This window comes from Cydia amplana, chromosome Z, assembly GCF_948474715.1.
Source record: "Cydia amplana chromosome Z, ilCydAmpl1.1, whole genome shotgun sequence".
Lineage (NCBI taxonomy): Eukaryota > Metazoa > Arthropoda > Insecta > Lepidoptera > Tortricidae > Cydia > Cydia amplana.
In genome coordinates, this window is record NC_086096.1 from 1530188 (window position 1) to 1547654 (window position 17467).

General features: G+C 38.5%; 1 protein-coding gene across 1 annotated transcript; it reads right to left on the reverse strand.

The window, feature by feature from the left end:
• Window positions 1–279: 279 nt before the first annotated feature.
• Window positions 280–10530, reverse strand: LOC134661065 (zinc finger protein 502-like). Its single transcript, XM_063516964.1, has 2 exons — window positions 10481–10530; window positions 280–905 (listed from the first exon to the last, which is right to left on the reverse strand). Exons 1-2 carry the CDS (start codon window positions 10518–10520, stop codon window positions 319–321), a joined length of 627 nt encoding a protein of 208 aa, XP_063373034.1. The 5' UTR covers window positions 10521–10530; the 3' UTR covers window positions 280–318.
• Between the last annotated feature and the right edge of the window lie 6937 nt (window positions 10531–17467).

Genomic DNA, 17467 nt, shown 5'->3' on the forward strand with positions numbered 1-17467 from the left:
ATAAATATGGAAGTATTTATTGTGCTCCTTATACAATATAGGATGACTCACGCTAGACCGGGCTGTGCCCATTTTTCTATGACGGCTGATCGGTGATCACGTGGTGCTTTCCATAGAAAACGAAGCTCCGGGCACATCTCGGTCTAGCGTGAGTCATCCTTATATGGTATCATTATAGTGGCGCTGGCACATCTTGTCGCTGCAGAGTTAACTTAATTAGACTCCTCTAATAAATAAGCAAAACAAAACAAAAAGTTAAATGCACTTCGTTCTAAAACTCTAGACAATAATTGGGACCAGCAAGGTCCAGTCCCACGGCTAGGCGGGCTGCGGTCGCCTCGTGTGTGTCCTCATGTGGCGCGTGATCATGTCCCGGCGGCACGCCGCGTACGGGCACGCCGAGCACTTGTAGGGTTTCTCACCTGTGTGCGTCCTGTGATGCGTCGCCAGATGGTCAGACCTGGAGAACACTTGGCCACAAGCGGGACACGTGTACGGTTTATGCCCTGTGTGGAGACGAGCGTGGCGCGTCAGCATATCGGAGCGCGCGAAGCGGCGTTCGCATATCTCGCACTCGTATGCGCGCTCGCTCTCCGGCACCCTGTTCCGATGGCGTGACGCCACGTGCTTAGCCAAGCGGTCGTGCACTGTGAACGTCTGTCCGCAAGCGTCGCAAGAATAGGCTGGAGGAGATTTGGATTTGACAGATAAATCTAGAGGTACATCTTCGGGCATCTTCTCCCACTGGGGGTAGTGGTTGTTGTTCTGTAGTTGGATGGACAGTTTGTCGAGGAGCCGGGAGAGGCGCCTGCGCTTGTGCTGGTGGCGCGGGCTGCGCGGAGCGTCGCTCACGCTGGTGGTGCACATGTTGGCGGCGCGCGCATCTGGGGCGAACGCTGTCCAGCCTGTGGACAAGAGACAACGGAATCAACAATTAGATAGAAACCCGATAGGTTTCCTCGGCACTTTTTTGTTGGAATTAAAAAAAAACATCGAGTCACAGAATAAATAATAGTACTAGACAGAAGATTCACTCTCTAACGCTACGGCTTACGTAGGCGGACAACGCGCGAACGCGGCGCGGCGCGGCGCGGTCCAAAAAAATACGAATCGTAAAACAGAAGCTTAGTAAATACTTTCAATGAAAACTATAACGAATTTTTGTTTGGCCCGACATGCTCTTGGCCGATTTTTTCACGGTAAATACGTGGGTTGTTCAGAAATATTTCCGTATGTCACGCAAATAATCACAAAAAACACAATAGTTTTTTTGCCACGAGATAGATGTCGCGAATTTCGGCAGGTGTACTTTTGCACTATTTACCGTAGATTACGTTGCACCTTTTCGTTGCCCGTTACTAACGTAAGCTTCTTATTGGTTCGTTTTATGGACCAATCGGATGCCAAGGATCCCCCTTGGCTTGTGAGGCGTGGGACATTTTTTTCTTTAACTCAGGTAAGGACAAGGAGGGGGGGAGGGGCCTGCTTTGTAATAAATGTTGCTATGGGTCTCCACGGAGGGTTTACACAAAGGATATGTCATTTCAATCATTCTTGATCCGGTTTGGTACATAAAAGAGACTTGAAAGAAGCTAGGATTCAGCCCTGAGTTTATGTGTCTGTGTCAAATTTGATTTTTCATAGACATTTTTAGGGTTCGTACCGTACCTTAAAAGGGAAAAACGGAACCCTTATAGGATCACCCCTTTATCTCAGAAACTAGGTATTTGAAAAAATACACAAAAAAAATAGTCCTTTACTTATAGATGACAGGAAAACCTAACGTAAAATGGGGTGAGTAGGCGCAAAACTGACATTCAAACCTCGATAACATTTTATTTTTACATATGCAAACTGAAAGGTGTATAATATAATAAGTGTTCCGGACGTTTGTATTTTAGTTTTTATTTTATTTTAAACCCACCTGACCCCGTAGTCCCTCGTATTTGGGGTGAGTTGGGTTTTCATACAAAGGTGATTTTGGAAGATTGTTGGATCGATTTTTTTTTATTATGATTACTATGATAGCTCCATTTTAAATTGGAATACATTATTTTTGTAGCAGTAGCCTTAAAAATCCATCTCACCCCCCTTTCATCCCTTCTCTCTCTTTCATCCATTCATAACCCAACTCTCCCCGCGAACCCTATTACTCACCCCATTTTACGGTATTAGAAATGTGCAGTCAAGCGTGAGTCGGACATAATGGACGGAACCCGTGGAACGCGAGTCCGACTCGCACTTGGCCGGTTTTTTTATTTAAATGCCGAGTAGGGTAGGGTCACCTAAACCTCAGCACAGAAAGGGTAAGTTTTAAGTAGGTGATGGGTTGGCTCATAGTTGGCTGTATGCACAACATTCAGTACCTATCAAACATTTCGTATAACGCTGTAATATAACAAAGTCATGCTAATCTGCACTATAAGTTATGTAGAACCTATTAAACTTAAGCTCTATAATTACCGTATTTGATTCAAGCGTGTTTCATAATAAACAAACTGCACTCCAACTTAAATGCATCAGATTGGCGAAAGGAATCCTCACCCACACTTAACACAAATCGCGACCGAAAAAACTTAAAACTCACTTCAAACCAGTGTTTCCCACGACACAAAACTACTCCTAGTTGCAGCTTCACGATCAGAAGTGAGTGTATAAGGTCGTCAGGTCGCAAGACCGGTACCGCCGCCCCCGCGCGCGCGGCCCCCAGCCAGCAACACGTCTAGCCCGAGCGACGGTCGGGACGCAACTGATGCAGCTGCACCTGTGTCGCGTGCGCGGGAGTGGGTGGAAATAGGCGAGAGTGAATGCACTTGCGGTTTTTTTTTACTAGCCAGTATAAGGTGACCTCTTGTTTCAAAGGAACTATGTGTAGCCAGGGCCAGAGAGAGCATTTGTACTGGTTAGGGTTAAATTTTGCTTGCGATCGGCAAGTGATTTTGATGTACATCTCTGGACGATGGTGCGAAGAAAAAACTGTGTATGATGTGTGATGTTTGAGTGCGCGATAGTGGCGCCGCGTGGTCATATTCATAGATCTATTCATAACAAGACGTGTAGTGGCCCGGGTGGCCGGCTTTAGAATAGCGCCAACCCTCACATAGGGTGTCGTACGTCGTACATACCATACGAGGCGACTAAAGGGGCCCACTGATTACCAGTCCGCTGGACGATATCGGCCTGTCAGTTAGAACAAAAAGTTGACAGCTCCGAACAACTGACAGGCCGATACCGTCCGGCGGACTGGTAATCAGTGGGCCCCTTAAGTCCACAAACGAAGCAAGAAACTGTTTCAACACAGGGGAGATAGACCTCTTAGTATTGGCTTGTAATCCATCTAGGAGAAGGATACTCCAAAATTAAATCCCGGTATGGAGTTAGGTACCGTAAGGCGCGAGTAGGGTCCAAGGTCCAACCAGAAATAAGCGGCAGATTCCTGCAGCCGACCTGCCTCCACGCGTATTGGCTCGCCTTTCCTGTGCCAAGAGTAATGCAGGTGCTGGGCATCCCTGCGTTTCCTTGATTCCGTCCCAGGCGGTGTAATGTCCGTGGAGAGTTCATGACCACAACATACCGTAAAACACTAAAACATTGGCCACTTTTTTCGTACTTTCCATTTTTTCGACTTTATCGTTCCATATTTGTGTAACTTATCTGAGGCACTCACAAATTAACATACCTACTTTTCTTTGTGTGACTGTGAGTAAGCAAAGTACAGTATTTAAGGTTCAGTACTCTAGAATCGACTTAAAGAGGCGGGCCAGAAAAATCAACATTTATAACTTTGCCCAGTTTTGCATAGATATTCTTAACTTTTGTATTATCAAATTTTATGGTCACTAGACTATAATCTAGAATAGTTATGGCACTTGTATCATAATATTTCACCTCCAATAGGTATTATGCGGCCAAAGTTTTAAATAAAAATTGAAAATCCAAGGTGAATCCTTCATAATACACATGGAGCATTTAAAGTTCATACAAAATCCTAAGTATGATAGGGTCGTCAACACGTCGTCAATTATTGCTTTTAACCGACTACGACTAAAAAGGTGTAGTATGAGGATAAAGGATGACTCATGTTAGACCGGGCCGTGTCCGGGCCGGAGCTTCCGGAGCTTCGTTTTCTATGGAAAGCATCACGTGATCACCTGTCATCTGTCATAGAAAAGTAAGCGCCGGAAGCTCCGGCCCGGACACGGCCCGGTTACGGCCCGGTCTAAAGTGACATCATTTTGGTGGATAATATTAACGGTGAGAGGCCGGTAACGATTTTAGCCGCAAAAATATAAAATTAACTAAGTTGTTGTTAAATTATTTCTATTAGTTAAAAATTTCTAAAAGTGTTTTAAATTTCTCTTAAATTTTCATTTTAAAGGAAAATTTTAAAAGCTCTCAGCTTCGGGCAAGACTCGAACTTGCGACATTTTGGAACACCCGATCCAACTGCTCTTAATCAACTGAGCTACCGAAGCTTATTAGAAGTCCTTTAAGTCAAGTCTTTAGGTATAGGTATAATATTGCTATTTTTAAACACTTCATTTGAGTACTGTCAGCAGTAGAAGTTGCTAAGCGGGTGATGGGTTGTGCAAAATTACCTTGACAAGCTCTTATACTCTTAACAATAAAGTCGCGTCAAGATCATTTTGAACTCGCCCGCTTAGCAACTATTGCTGCTGACTGTACCTACTGTACTTTTACAGCCCAATTTTAAACCCATTTTGCGAAATCGGTTAAGAACTAGAAATCGTGTCGTCAGAACATCTGCCTACGACCTAGTTTAAACTATTATCCTTACAACAACGTTGCATTTCCCGTACAAATTTGTTGTACTTACGACTTTTTAGAACTGGCGATATGTTACGCGACTTGCAAAATGAATAACTTATTCAAATCTGTGTAACTGAGGCTGAGGTAGATTCCAATTTAGAAGTAGCTACAGAATTTGAAAAATTTTTCACCGAGGTACCAGTATCCACAACTAAGGATTTAAATTCATCACCCTCATCTGCTGTTACATTATTAAAACATAACGCTCCAGAGTGTTGTGGAGACCTTCATTTTGAACATGTTTCTACCTCAGATGTAATAAAGGCGTTTAAATCAATTAATGTCAAAAAAACTAATGACCTCTGGGGAGTCTCTGTCCATGCTGTCAAATCCTTAGTAGAAATTGTAGCGCCTGACTTGGTAGTTATATTTAACAACAGTGTTGATTGCGGCGAGTTTCCTGATTTAATGAAACATAGTAAAGTAACTCCTTTATTTAAATCTGGTAGCAGCTCTGACCCCACTAACTTTAGACCGATATCTGTGCTACCAACATTTAGCAAGATTTTTGAAAAATTAGTTCTTTCTCAATTAGTACGACATTTTAACGTTAATAATTTAATGCATAATAAGCAGTTTGGTTTTACGCGGGGTCGCTCAACAACCGATGCTGGTGTTGAGCTAATTAAGCATATTTTCGATGCCTGGGAGGAGTCACGAGATGCTTTAGGTATCTTCTGTGATTTGTCTAAGGCCTTCGACTGCGTTTGTCATGAAACATTAATCAGGAAACTTCATTATTATGGAGTTAGAGGATCGGCACTGAATTTACTTAAGTCCTACTTAAATGGTAGAATACAAAGGGTCGATGTGAGTGGACAGCGATCACCGGGGTCATTGGTCTCTATGGGTGTACCGCAGGGGTCAATATTGGGGCCTTTCCTGTTCCTTATCTACATAAATGACTTGCCATTCCTTGTAAAGACCCACCATGATATAGTGTTGTTTGCAGACGACACCTCACTTATTTTCAAAGTCAAACGACAGCAACAAGCTTACAATGATGTAAACGATGCTATTTCAAAAGTAGTAAATTGGTTCAATGTTAATAATTTATTGTTAAATGAGAAAAAGACTAAATGTATTAAGTTTGTCACTAGTAGTAACGTTAGGCATGTGCAAACAAGTGTCATTGTGAAGGATGAGGAATTGGAATTAGTTGATAGTACAGTTTTTCTTGGTATAACTTTAGATTCTAAACTCCAGTGGGGTCCCCATATTGCTACTCTTTCGAATAGACTGAGTTCTGCAGCTTTTGCAGTGAGCAAAATCCGTCAGTTAACTGATGTGAAAACAGCTCGATTAGTATATTTTAGTTACTTCCATAGCATTATGGCATATGGTATTTTACTATGGGGTGGTGCTTCAGAGATAAATACCATTTTTGTTCTGCAGAAGAGGGCTATTCGAGCAATATACAAAATGAACCATAGAGACTCACTTAGAGATAAATTTAAGGAAATTGACATAATGACAGTGCACTGTCAATACATTTATGAGAATATTCTGTATGTACATAAAAATATTGTAAATTTTAGAAAAAATTGTGAAATTCATAATATTAATACTAGAAATAAACATAAGCTCGCTTGTCTCATAAGACGAACTATGTCTTGAGTATGCACTCTATTAAAATCTTCTACAACGTCTGAAGCTTCGATCAACTCCTCCCAGGCACCTGTTTCTAAATGCTCCCGGCACACACGTGTACGCTGAGGAATATAGAAATCGAAATCACATAAAAGTTTTATTCTTATCATGTTTGGTATTTCCTGCAGCGTCAGAATGTTGCATCTTTTAAAAATACATTTTTCAATGTTTTCCGCAGCTCTGATAATTGTCAACGGCTCACCGACTGGGTTCATTTCGAAATTCATAGTATCCAGTTTAATGCTATCAATATTTAAAGAGGTTCTGATATCATTTTGAAAGTTTATTTTAGTTCCGTATTAAGAATGTAAAGTACGCTTACGTAATTCATTATTTCAATAGAAATTCCTACTTCGATACTAGTAACGTGTAAGGAAAAAAACTTATTGCTTAGTAACTAGTATCGTAAAAAGTAGATTCTTTCTTCTATCGCAATTGGTTACGAATCTCCGGTATCGTACGCGGCCGAAGGGAATTCATAATATTAATACTAGAAATAAACATAAGCTCGCAGTGCCCTTCACTCGGCTCCATAAAATTAAAAAATCATTCATGGGTAATTGTATGAGATTTTATAATAAACTTCCAAACCATATTACTGAATTATCTATTAATAAATTTAAGAGTTATGTAAAGCGTAAACTTATATCTAAAGCGTATTATACCACACAAGACTACATGAATGATAAAACAACGTGGGATTAATTGTTATTCGAAATGATTATTTATATATTAGGTATATTTGATTAATGATGAGGAAATTGATATTCCGAATATTCCGATGTTTGTACTTCTTTTGTGTTTTTTATTTATTTATTTGACATTTAGATTTTATTCTAGAAACATTCTAGACTAGTATTTTTTATACATTTTTTTTTTCATGTTTGACGATCCTTTTGTGAAATTCTTAAATTTGTGTTAAATTTGATTTGTATAATAATCCAATATTATTATGGAATAATATATAACATCAATAAATTGCTCTGATAATTAGCTTAAGATAATTTATAAGTATGTTACGATTCATAAGTGCTTGTTGCTAGGCCTACATGAATAAAGATATTTTTGACTTTGACTTTGACTTTGACTTTGACTTTGCAACGGGAACGCATTTTAAAAGTAAGTGAGTACTTATTACTAAGTACTTTAAGGAAAGGCCTAGAAATATAAGACCTAAACAAACAAACAAAACAAACAATAATTTATTTGCATAGGTATTAATAAATCAATTAGGCGAACAATACGTTAGATTACATATATATGGAATATATCAATACATATCAATCAATACACATTATAAAAAACAGAGGACCTTGTTGCCGCGTTTGTCTGTCTGTATGTTCGCGATAAACTCAAAAACTACTGTACGGATTTTCATGCGGTTTTCACATATTAATAGAGTGATTCTTGAGGAAGGTTTTGGTGTATAATTTGTAAAGGTTTCGTGTAAATTCGTTTAACTACCCGTGCGAAGCCGGGGCGGGTCGCTACATAGCAGTGTTGGCCGAACGTTAATTGCAATTGACCATTAACCAGTACAAATTGAACCGTAAACTGTAACGGACGGTTACAGTTTACGGTTCAATTTATAATGAAATCACAATCAAAAATATTTATTTCGCGTGGTTTACACACATAGATATACAGCACAAACATACAAGCAAGCATTACACATAAAACACAACATAATGGTTCATGGTCAAAAATTGTTAATTGCATTAACGTTACGTTTCGGCCAACACTGCTACATAGTATAAAACAAAGTCGCTACCCGCTGTCTATCTGTCTGTGTGTATGCTTAGATCTTTAAAACTACGCAACGGATTTTGATGCCGTTTTTTTAAATAGATAGATTGATTCAAGAGGAAGGTTTATTTTTAATTTGTTAACCCGTGCGAAGCCGGGGCGGGTCGCTAGTATATTATAATAAGACAGATTCAACGGCGCGCGCGCCGGTAAAGTATGAAACATTACCAGTAATGGTCGCGGCGCGCATTATTAAGTTGAGATAGGTATTTGGCGGTTTATTAGCACAAATTAAAATAAGCACCTACTTACTATTTGGCAACCATTTAAATTTCTCATATACCTACAATAAAACTATTACATATTGTAAAAAGACAAAATTCTCTAGGTACACCATTTTTCTAGAAACTGGATGTTTATTTTTTTTTAGATTGGATTCAATTTCTTAAGCACCTACTAGAGTAGTATTTATGAATTTCAAGATCACGTGGACTAAGCCTAAGTAGGTCTTTTTCATAAATTGCCTAAGATGTAGGTACGACATATAGGTACATGCGTAATGGTTATCCGTTTAACTATTTCGTGTTCAATTTATAATTGTCATATGTATATATATCAAAGTTGTTTTTTTGTCTATAACACGTTGCTGTATTTACCCAAATTACCGCGTTGTAATTATAACCGCGAAATACCGCATCATCGTTAAATACATAGTTATTTGGTATTTATATTCAAGTATATGCATGCATTGCCTGAATGTATAGTTTTTTATTGTGATATTACCTATATTTTGACTTGTACCATTGAGTAAATGTAACAAAAAAAAATTAGGTACGCTATTGACTGGTTAGATCATTTTCCCAAAATCATAATTTACCTGTAGCATAATTTCTATTCGCATTTTTTCCTATTCTTAATTTACACCAGACGCATTAATTCCTAGGTTAAATTTTTCTCATAATTAATACTTTCCAAAGTCGTTTTATTCGCATTATTTTTATTTCTTAGGCGATAATATTACCATGGTCCCACCGGACTGTTTCTTTTCAAAAAAACATTTAGTTTACAACTTAGCTAGTCGGAGCCTCGCTTCGCGGGGCTCCTATTTCTGGGCGGTTTGCCCTTCAGGCATCTGAAGCTACCTAACGAACCTAACCTACCTACACTTTTTTCCCCAAAGTGTAATGTTTTCATGGACGTAATAGATTAGGTAGGTTAGGTTCGTTAGGTAGTTACAGATGCCCGAAGCGCAAACCGCCCAGAAATAGGAGCCCCGCGAACGTCTAATAGCTAAGTTGTGAACTACCTAAATGTTTTTTGAAAAGAAAGTGGGGTGGGGTAATCGATTTTTTGATTATAGAATAAACGCCGTAAGAAATATTTGTGAGTGGCTAAATTGTCTAATGGGAAAATATCCGAGTGGAAAAATCATGTTAGGAATTAATGCGTCTGGTGTAAATTAAGAATAGGAAAAAATGCGAATAGAAATTATGCTACAGGTAAATTATGATTTTGGGAAAATGAGCTAACCAGTCACGCTATTGGCTACTTTCCTACTAGTCAAATCAGCTTCTTTTTTAGAACTGTCAAAACGATTTGCTAATATGGAATTTATATGAAAACATGTGTAGTGACGACACAGTCAACTCACCTACTTTTTATACTTCTATCCGATTTATTAAATAGAAATTGTGTTTAAAAATAACTGCTATCTATGTTTTTCTAATAATTATTTGGTGCTTTATTTCGTGCACGGTGTGAAATAATTTATTTTAAGTAGAGGAAAGTACCCAATATTCGAACGCCGGCGGGAAAATGCTTAACCGCAAAGTCCGCAAAACATAGGACTTATAAACACACACATTGTCGGATAATAACATTATTATAGCGTAACTAAATTATTTAGAACTAAAAATGCAATTATGATAATAAATCACATTTAATGATGTATCGTATTTGTTGTGTTAATGAATTATTACAAAGATTTTTTTATAAAAATTGGGAGATTTAAAGTTGTGGGAGGAGGCTAGAGGTAATTAAAATAAAGTAAATATTTTTTTTTTCAAATTCCACTGTCTTTGAGATAAATTAAGAATTTCCTCATTTAGAAGCAGTTAAAAATAATTTACACGCGCTACAGCAATAAATAATATTAAATTAAATCGCACTGCAATTAAGAACATATCTAATCACTTTAAAATTCCTAAAACCAATGCCGCCAAAAAAAATCGCAGATTGCAAAAAAAAAACTCACCGCTCACATCCAGCATTTGAAAATTTCCGGCGACCGCCATCACTGCACAAAAAAAACTTTGTCTATGCGCGCCAGAGACCCAGCGCGTGCGAGTTCCGAAGACGGAATGAGTACCGTTAGCTCAAATCAGAGACGTCATTGGGGTAAGAAATAATAAATAATACTTAAGCGTGGCTATCGTGAGAACGGGGGTGGCTCGCGACTACGCAGCTGCTTTAGACTCACCTATAATCGCTCCGACACACGCCTACTTTGTGCTATTATTATTATGTTGGCGCCTTGAGATGGAGGATGAGATTTTTCCCGCGCATTTTGGCTTATCTTAAATGTCATAGTTTTACAGATTTTATTAAATATGTTTGAACGGGTGACCCCAAGTTTTTGTCTAAAAAAGCTGCGTGTAAAATCAAAACAGTACTTATCGAGCAATTATCGATTTAAAAATTGAGTGACCCGTTACCCGCTTTTTATTTGTTTCTGACTCAGAAAGAAGAGAGCAAGCAAGGTCTTAAGTGGCGGCGAGGAAAATTTGTCGAAAGTTTCTGGGACGTATCAGGGATGAAGATGGAAGTTGGAGGCGTAGAAAAAATATGGAACTAGAGGAGATAGTTTCGGAAGGAGCCCAAGGCGAGATTAAAGCCACATCACGACTCCGCTGGCTCGGTCACCTGCAGAGGATGGGAGATGATCGAGTTGTGAGAAACCCGGGCGGTAAAATTCCGTCGGGGCTAGGGTTACCAGATACAAATTTTTATATTCCTTAGAAGACTAACATTAAACACCAATAAGACAATAGTTATTTTCGATACAAGTACGAAAAAGAGGAAATTCGAAACGAGTGGCGATAAATTAAAACACGACCGAAGGGAGTGTTTTAAATCGACACGAGTTGCGAATTACCTATTCGCACGTGTATCGAACAACGTTTTACAGTACATATGGCACTTTAAAGTTTCGACATACGCACGAAAAGTGCTATTTTACGCACTAGTGCGGAAAAGTAGCCCCATATGTACTGTAAAATATGTTTGTTTTAGCATCTCACAACCGACTACTCTAATAGATTTAAAAATTCATTCGTGTCAGCAAACTGATTTTTCTACTTGTAACTGTCCAACTATTGAAAAAGTATCTGAAACGAAATATTTAGGTATACAACTGGACGAGCATTTAAATTGGTATTCCCACCTTGACCAAGTAATCGGTAGAGTCAGAAAACTGCTCTGGATCTTTAAGTCGCTAAGGCACATTACACCAGGTAAAACAAATCTTACAAAGCCTCGCAACATCTTAAACGAAATCTATGTCTCCCTGGTGCAATCTGTCTTATTGTACTGCATATCGGTCTGGGGTGGTGCAGCGAAAAGTCGCTTTATCTATCTTGAAAGAGCACAACGTGCACTCATAAAAGTCATGTACTTCAAAAAAATTAGATATCCTACTGAAATGCTTTATCAAACTACTGATCTTCTATCGGTAAGGAAATTATATGTTCTGCAATCAATATTGAAAAAACACAAACTAATACCCTACAACCCTAATTATAAAAACAAAAGAAATATGGTCAATGTAGCTAAATTTTTACGTACGAGAACTTACTTTGCAAGATCGCAGTTTAATTCAAAGTCGGCCTACCTTTATAATAAAATTAACAGAGAATTAGATATTCATTCAAAAACATACCACGAATGTAAATTACATCTCACTAAATGGCTTAAAACTAAAACCTTCGACGAAACAGAGAAGCTGCTAAGAACAGAGTACTAGAATACACTCAATCACTCACACGCGCACACACACACACACACACACACACACACACACACACACGCACGCACGCACGCACACGCACACGCACACGCACACGCACACGCACGCGCACACGCACACGCACACGCATACAAACACAAACACCTGTCTCAGTCGATATTCACACCTTAAATCAAACGAAACGAGTAAGAATTAACAGAAACAGTGTACTTGTAGCTGTGTTGTAATGCATGTTTTAGAATTAAGTTAAAACATATTAACTAGTAATTCTGTATAATTACCTACATATCTTAGTTACCTAATGTTAATAAAATAAAATAAATATTGTACTACTTATAAACCTAGGGAAGAGCGGTGCCTCCCAACACAAGCATAAGCTTACCGGGCGGCTCCATCCCCTGTATCACAAAAATGTATACTATTATGAAATAAAGAATTTTTGGATTTTTTTTTTTGGAAGACTAAGGGATTCAGATCGAAGGTCATTGGCGTGGGGGAGCCCATTAATTCATAACATTCCTGAAATTTTCTAGTTCCGTCCGCATTCCTGACAAAAGGCCAAAATTCCTGACATGTCAGGAAAATTCCTGACATCTGGTAACCCTTGTCGGGGTGGCCCAGATACTATGTAGCCCTGTCCGCCCTCGGAGCAGGGATGTTGCAAATATTCGCATCCGCAACCGCAACCGCGGAATTCCGCATTATTTTCAACATCCGCATCCGCATAAAAAAACTGGTTAGTACAGGAACGTCTTAGCGGCGGCGTACCTAAGTGTTAGGCAATTTCGTCATTAGCCAATAGGAATCTCGTTACGTTTTTGTGATTCGTTGATCGACCACTTTAGCTTATGATGGACAGCGACAAAAAGTGACGAGTTTGTTTTATTTGGACTTTTTCGATTTTTAAAGAAAAATAACTAAAATGTAATTTTTGACGTTTTTATGTACCTAATCTTGACTACCGCATCCGCATCCGCGGATGTGAGCCTTTAAATATCCGCATCCGCGTCCGCGGATGTCAAAAATACTGAAATTTTGATTCTGTCTTTTCTGTTCTCGATAGTCCGTCGAGGGACTACCGCGAAAACCGAATTTCGCAAATTGCGGGAAATTTTCTCTTTTACTTCAATGAAGGCGTAATTAGAGTAACACAGATAAATGCCCGCAATTTGCGAAATTCGGTTTTCGCGGTAGCCCCTCAGGACACGAGTAAAACTAGTACCCTACAAAATGTTAACAACTACAGTGTATTTTGCATTTTGTAGAAGTTTTTTGAAGTGAAAACTTCTTTAGCGGCGCTGTGCACTTTTTGAGGTGGGGTAAAAACTCGGTAAAAATGTTAAACTCGCGAGAGATCACGTGACCGTAAAACGATCACGTGACTTTTATTTTTTACAAAAAACATTTCCGAAATAAGATATATACAGTGTATTACTAAAAGAAATTAAAAAAAAAGCGGCCAAGTGCGAGTCGGACTCGCCCATGAAGGGTTCCGTATTTAGGCGATTTATGACGTATAAAAAAAACTACTTACTAGATCTCGTTCAAACCAATTTTCGGTGGAAGTTTACATGGTAATGTACATCATATATTTTTTTTAGTTTTATCATTCTCTTATTTTAGAAGTTACAGGGGGGGGGGGACACACATTTTACCACTTTGGAAGTGTCTCTCGCGCAAACTATTCAGTTTAGAAAAAAATGATATTAGGAACCTCAATATCATTTTTGAAGACCTATCCATAGATACCCCACACGTATGGGTTTGATGAAAAAAAAATTTTTGAGTTTCAGTTCGAAGTATGGGGAACCCCAAAAATTTATTGTTTTTTTTCTATTTTTGTGTGAAAATCTTAATGCGGTTCACAGAATACATCTACTTACCAAGTTTCAACAGTATAGTTCTTATAGTTTCGGAGAAAAGTGGCTGTGACATACGGACGGACAGACAGACGGACAGACGGACAGACGGACAGACAGACAGACAGACAGACATGACGAATCTATAAGAGTTCCGTTTTTTGCCATTTGGCTACGGAACCCTAACTAGCTTAAATCTAAAATTTCCGAAATTAATTTGCAATTTTACCACCTTTGTGGGCGTTTCTATGAGAATGCACTAAAAACATATAAAACGAAAACTGTAGCAATCGGTTCACATGATAAGGAATTATCCCTGTGAATAACCAACAACATAAGGTCGCGCAATTTAGTTAGCTAATTATCTCATGTACTTAGTTAGTTAAAAAATACATGAGATAGTTGAAAGTTTGTACGGAACCCTCGGTGCGCGAGTTAAACGAACTCGCACTTGTCCTTGGTTTTTGTATTTTCGTCAATTTCGATGAACTTTGGTGAATAGATAGAGTTAAATCAGAATAAGGATATTCTGTACACAAATTGTGCAATTCATCCGTGTGTCCTAAAAATCTTCCTCTGAGTTACGAAAACGTAAGTACAGTCGCCATCAGATATATCGGAGCGGCTAAGGCGCTCACAAATATCTGAACATGCCTCTATTGTCAGGGCGGTAGAGTGCGTGTTCAGATTACTTCAGATATTGTGAACACCTTGGCCGCATCAGATGTATCGGAGTATATCTGAAGGCGACTGTACCTATGGAATTTTCGTAAGTAACTCAACTGTAAATTACGTTCATTTTTGCCCCAAATAGGGTATTTGACTAGGTATATAAAATAAATTATTTCACACCATGCATTAAATAAAGCATCAGCTAATTACTATACTTGGTCAACCAGATCTTGACAGTAGAAAAAGGCGGCAAATTTGAAAAATGTAGGCGCGAAGGGATATCGTCCCATAGAAAATTTGAATTTCGCGCCTTTCTTTACTGACAAGATTTGGTTGACCAGCTATAGAAAAACATAGATAGCAGTTGTTTTTAAATACAAGTTCTATTTAATAAATCGGATAGAAATATAAAAAGTAGGTGAGTTGACCGTGACGTCACTGTGTAATGTTTCAAATAAATTCCATATTAGCAAATCGTTTTGACAGTTCTAAAAAAGAAGCTGATTTGACTGGTAGGAAAATACCCTATTGGAATCATTGGTATACATATACAAGAGACGACATCTCGAACAAAATGTTGCCGCACCTCAGAGAAGTGCATGCATGCATATTGCGAAGCCGAAAATTGTTAATAAAGACGCCACGAGTATTTTTTGACTCAGTTAAACAACGTTGCATACAATACTTTTTCTACGACCAAACATTTACTTTGAAAACTAAATAATAGTAAATCAACAGTTACTCCATTGCTTACCGGTGAAATGTTATTCCATCCCTTTTATTATATTTTTTGTGCTATTGTTGCAACTTTTTAACACGCACGAAGGCATATTTTAATTTTTTTATTTTTTTATTTTCTGTACATGTGTGGCATCTTGTCAGTGATCGGTGACGTACTAAAAGCAAAGAAGTGCATGCACTTCTCTGAGGTGCGGAATCATTTTGTTCGAGATGTCGTCTGTTGTATATACCTCAATGATTGGAATGGAATTTCTTGCGCAATCGGCCCATTAAATTGTAGAACATTCTATTTTTGTACAACTTTTTGAGCCATAGGTACTCCAGTCCCTAAGGTCCCTTTTCGCAGACATTTGATTAGATTTAAGGCCAGGTGCTAGCGTGGGAATGGCGGGCGTTGGTATGTTGGTAAGGGCGCAGCCACACCTGTCTCTCTCTTGCGAGGGGGCTGGTATGAGACGCAATACAGGTCTTCGGTAAGCTTCAAAATGTAGGTAAGGCTAAGTACCTATTTTAGATATTTTAGTACCTTTTTATGAAACACCAAAAAAAATGATTTATTTCTTTTCTAATAAGTAGAAAGTAGAAATGTATGGTGTGGTGTGTGAGATTGTTATTGGTTTAAAATAATTGCTTAACTGACGACTTACCATAAAAAACAAACAAGCGTTATCTGCCTCTCTTACTCACCGTTCTTCCATATTCGTGCGATAGAGGTAGATTTTCATTTTTGCGCTAGCTAGTACCTCCTCTATTTGATGTATTTCTGGAACTGATTTTAAAAGCAATTAATTAATTAAAAGTATCAATACTATTAATATTTATTTATTTATATTTATAGTAAACTAGTTTAGCTTTTTTATACATTTTAATACCAAGCGAACGGACCCCAGCTAATAGGAAATACCTATTAATGTCCTGCTTAGACTAAGGCAACCGCTTACTATCAGGCAAATAGTATGCTTTGCCGAAATTGATTAAAAAACCGGCCAAGTGCGAGTCGGACTGGCGTTCTAAGGGTCCGTACATTAAGTCCGCCACACGCTTGACTGCACATTTCTAATAGGTTTTCCTATCATGTTTAGGCAAAAAATGTAGACCCAGTAGTTTCGGAGATAAAGGGAATGGTAAATTTTGGCTATTTTAAAATTATAAAAAAATATATTGAAATTCTTAAAATGTGCTCTTTCATTTGACATAAGTACCCGATCGATATAGATTTAAAAACTTTCTTTTTTACCCCCCCAAAATTAAGTGGCGCACATGTCTAAAATTCATTTGTTTTCGTTACATGTCCATCTTCGGGTCAATAATGTACATATGTGTACCAAATTTCAACTTAATTGGTCCATTAGTGTCTGAGAAAATAGGCTGTGACAGACGGATAGACAGACGCAAGAGTGATCCTATAAGGATTCCGTTTTTACCTTTCGAGTTACGGTACCCTAATTAAAACCGGCCAAGTGCGAGTCGGACTCGCGCACGGAGGGTTCCGCACCATCAACAAAAAATAGAGCAAACAAATCGTGTTTGTTGTATGGGAGCCCCCCTTAAATATTTATTTTATTTTATTTTTAGTATTTGTTGTTATAGCGGCAACAGAGATACATCATTTGTGAAAATTTCAACTGTCTAGCTATCGCGGTTCATGAGATACAGCCTGGTGACAGACGAACGAACGGACGGACGGACAGCGAAGTCTTAGTAATAGGGTCCCGTTTTTTACCCTTTGATGGGTACGGAACCCTAAAAACGATAAATTACGGTACATTGTAAGGTGAGCGTGACGTCACAGCTATAGGGGGCGCCAGGGCAAGCAATAATCACCCCATCTTAAGACTCCCACGTTCCCACGACCACACCTGGAGTCTGATGCCATTTGAATGAGACATTTTAGTAAGTCGCTAGTTACGAATAATAAATAAATAAAAATAAAAAGTCTTTTATT

Coding starts and splice junctions, on each gene's coding strand:
- LOC134661065 (XM_063516964.1), bottom strand. CDS start 10,520: ATGGCGGTCGCCGGAAATTTTCAAATGCTGGATGTGAGCG. Junction 906..10,480: donor TCAAATGCTGGATGTGAGCG/GTGAGTTTTTTT, acceptor TCTTGTCCACAG/GCTGGACAGCGTTCGCCCCA.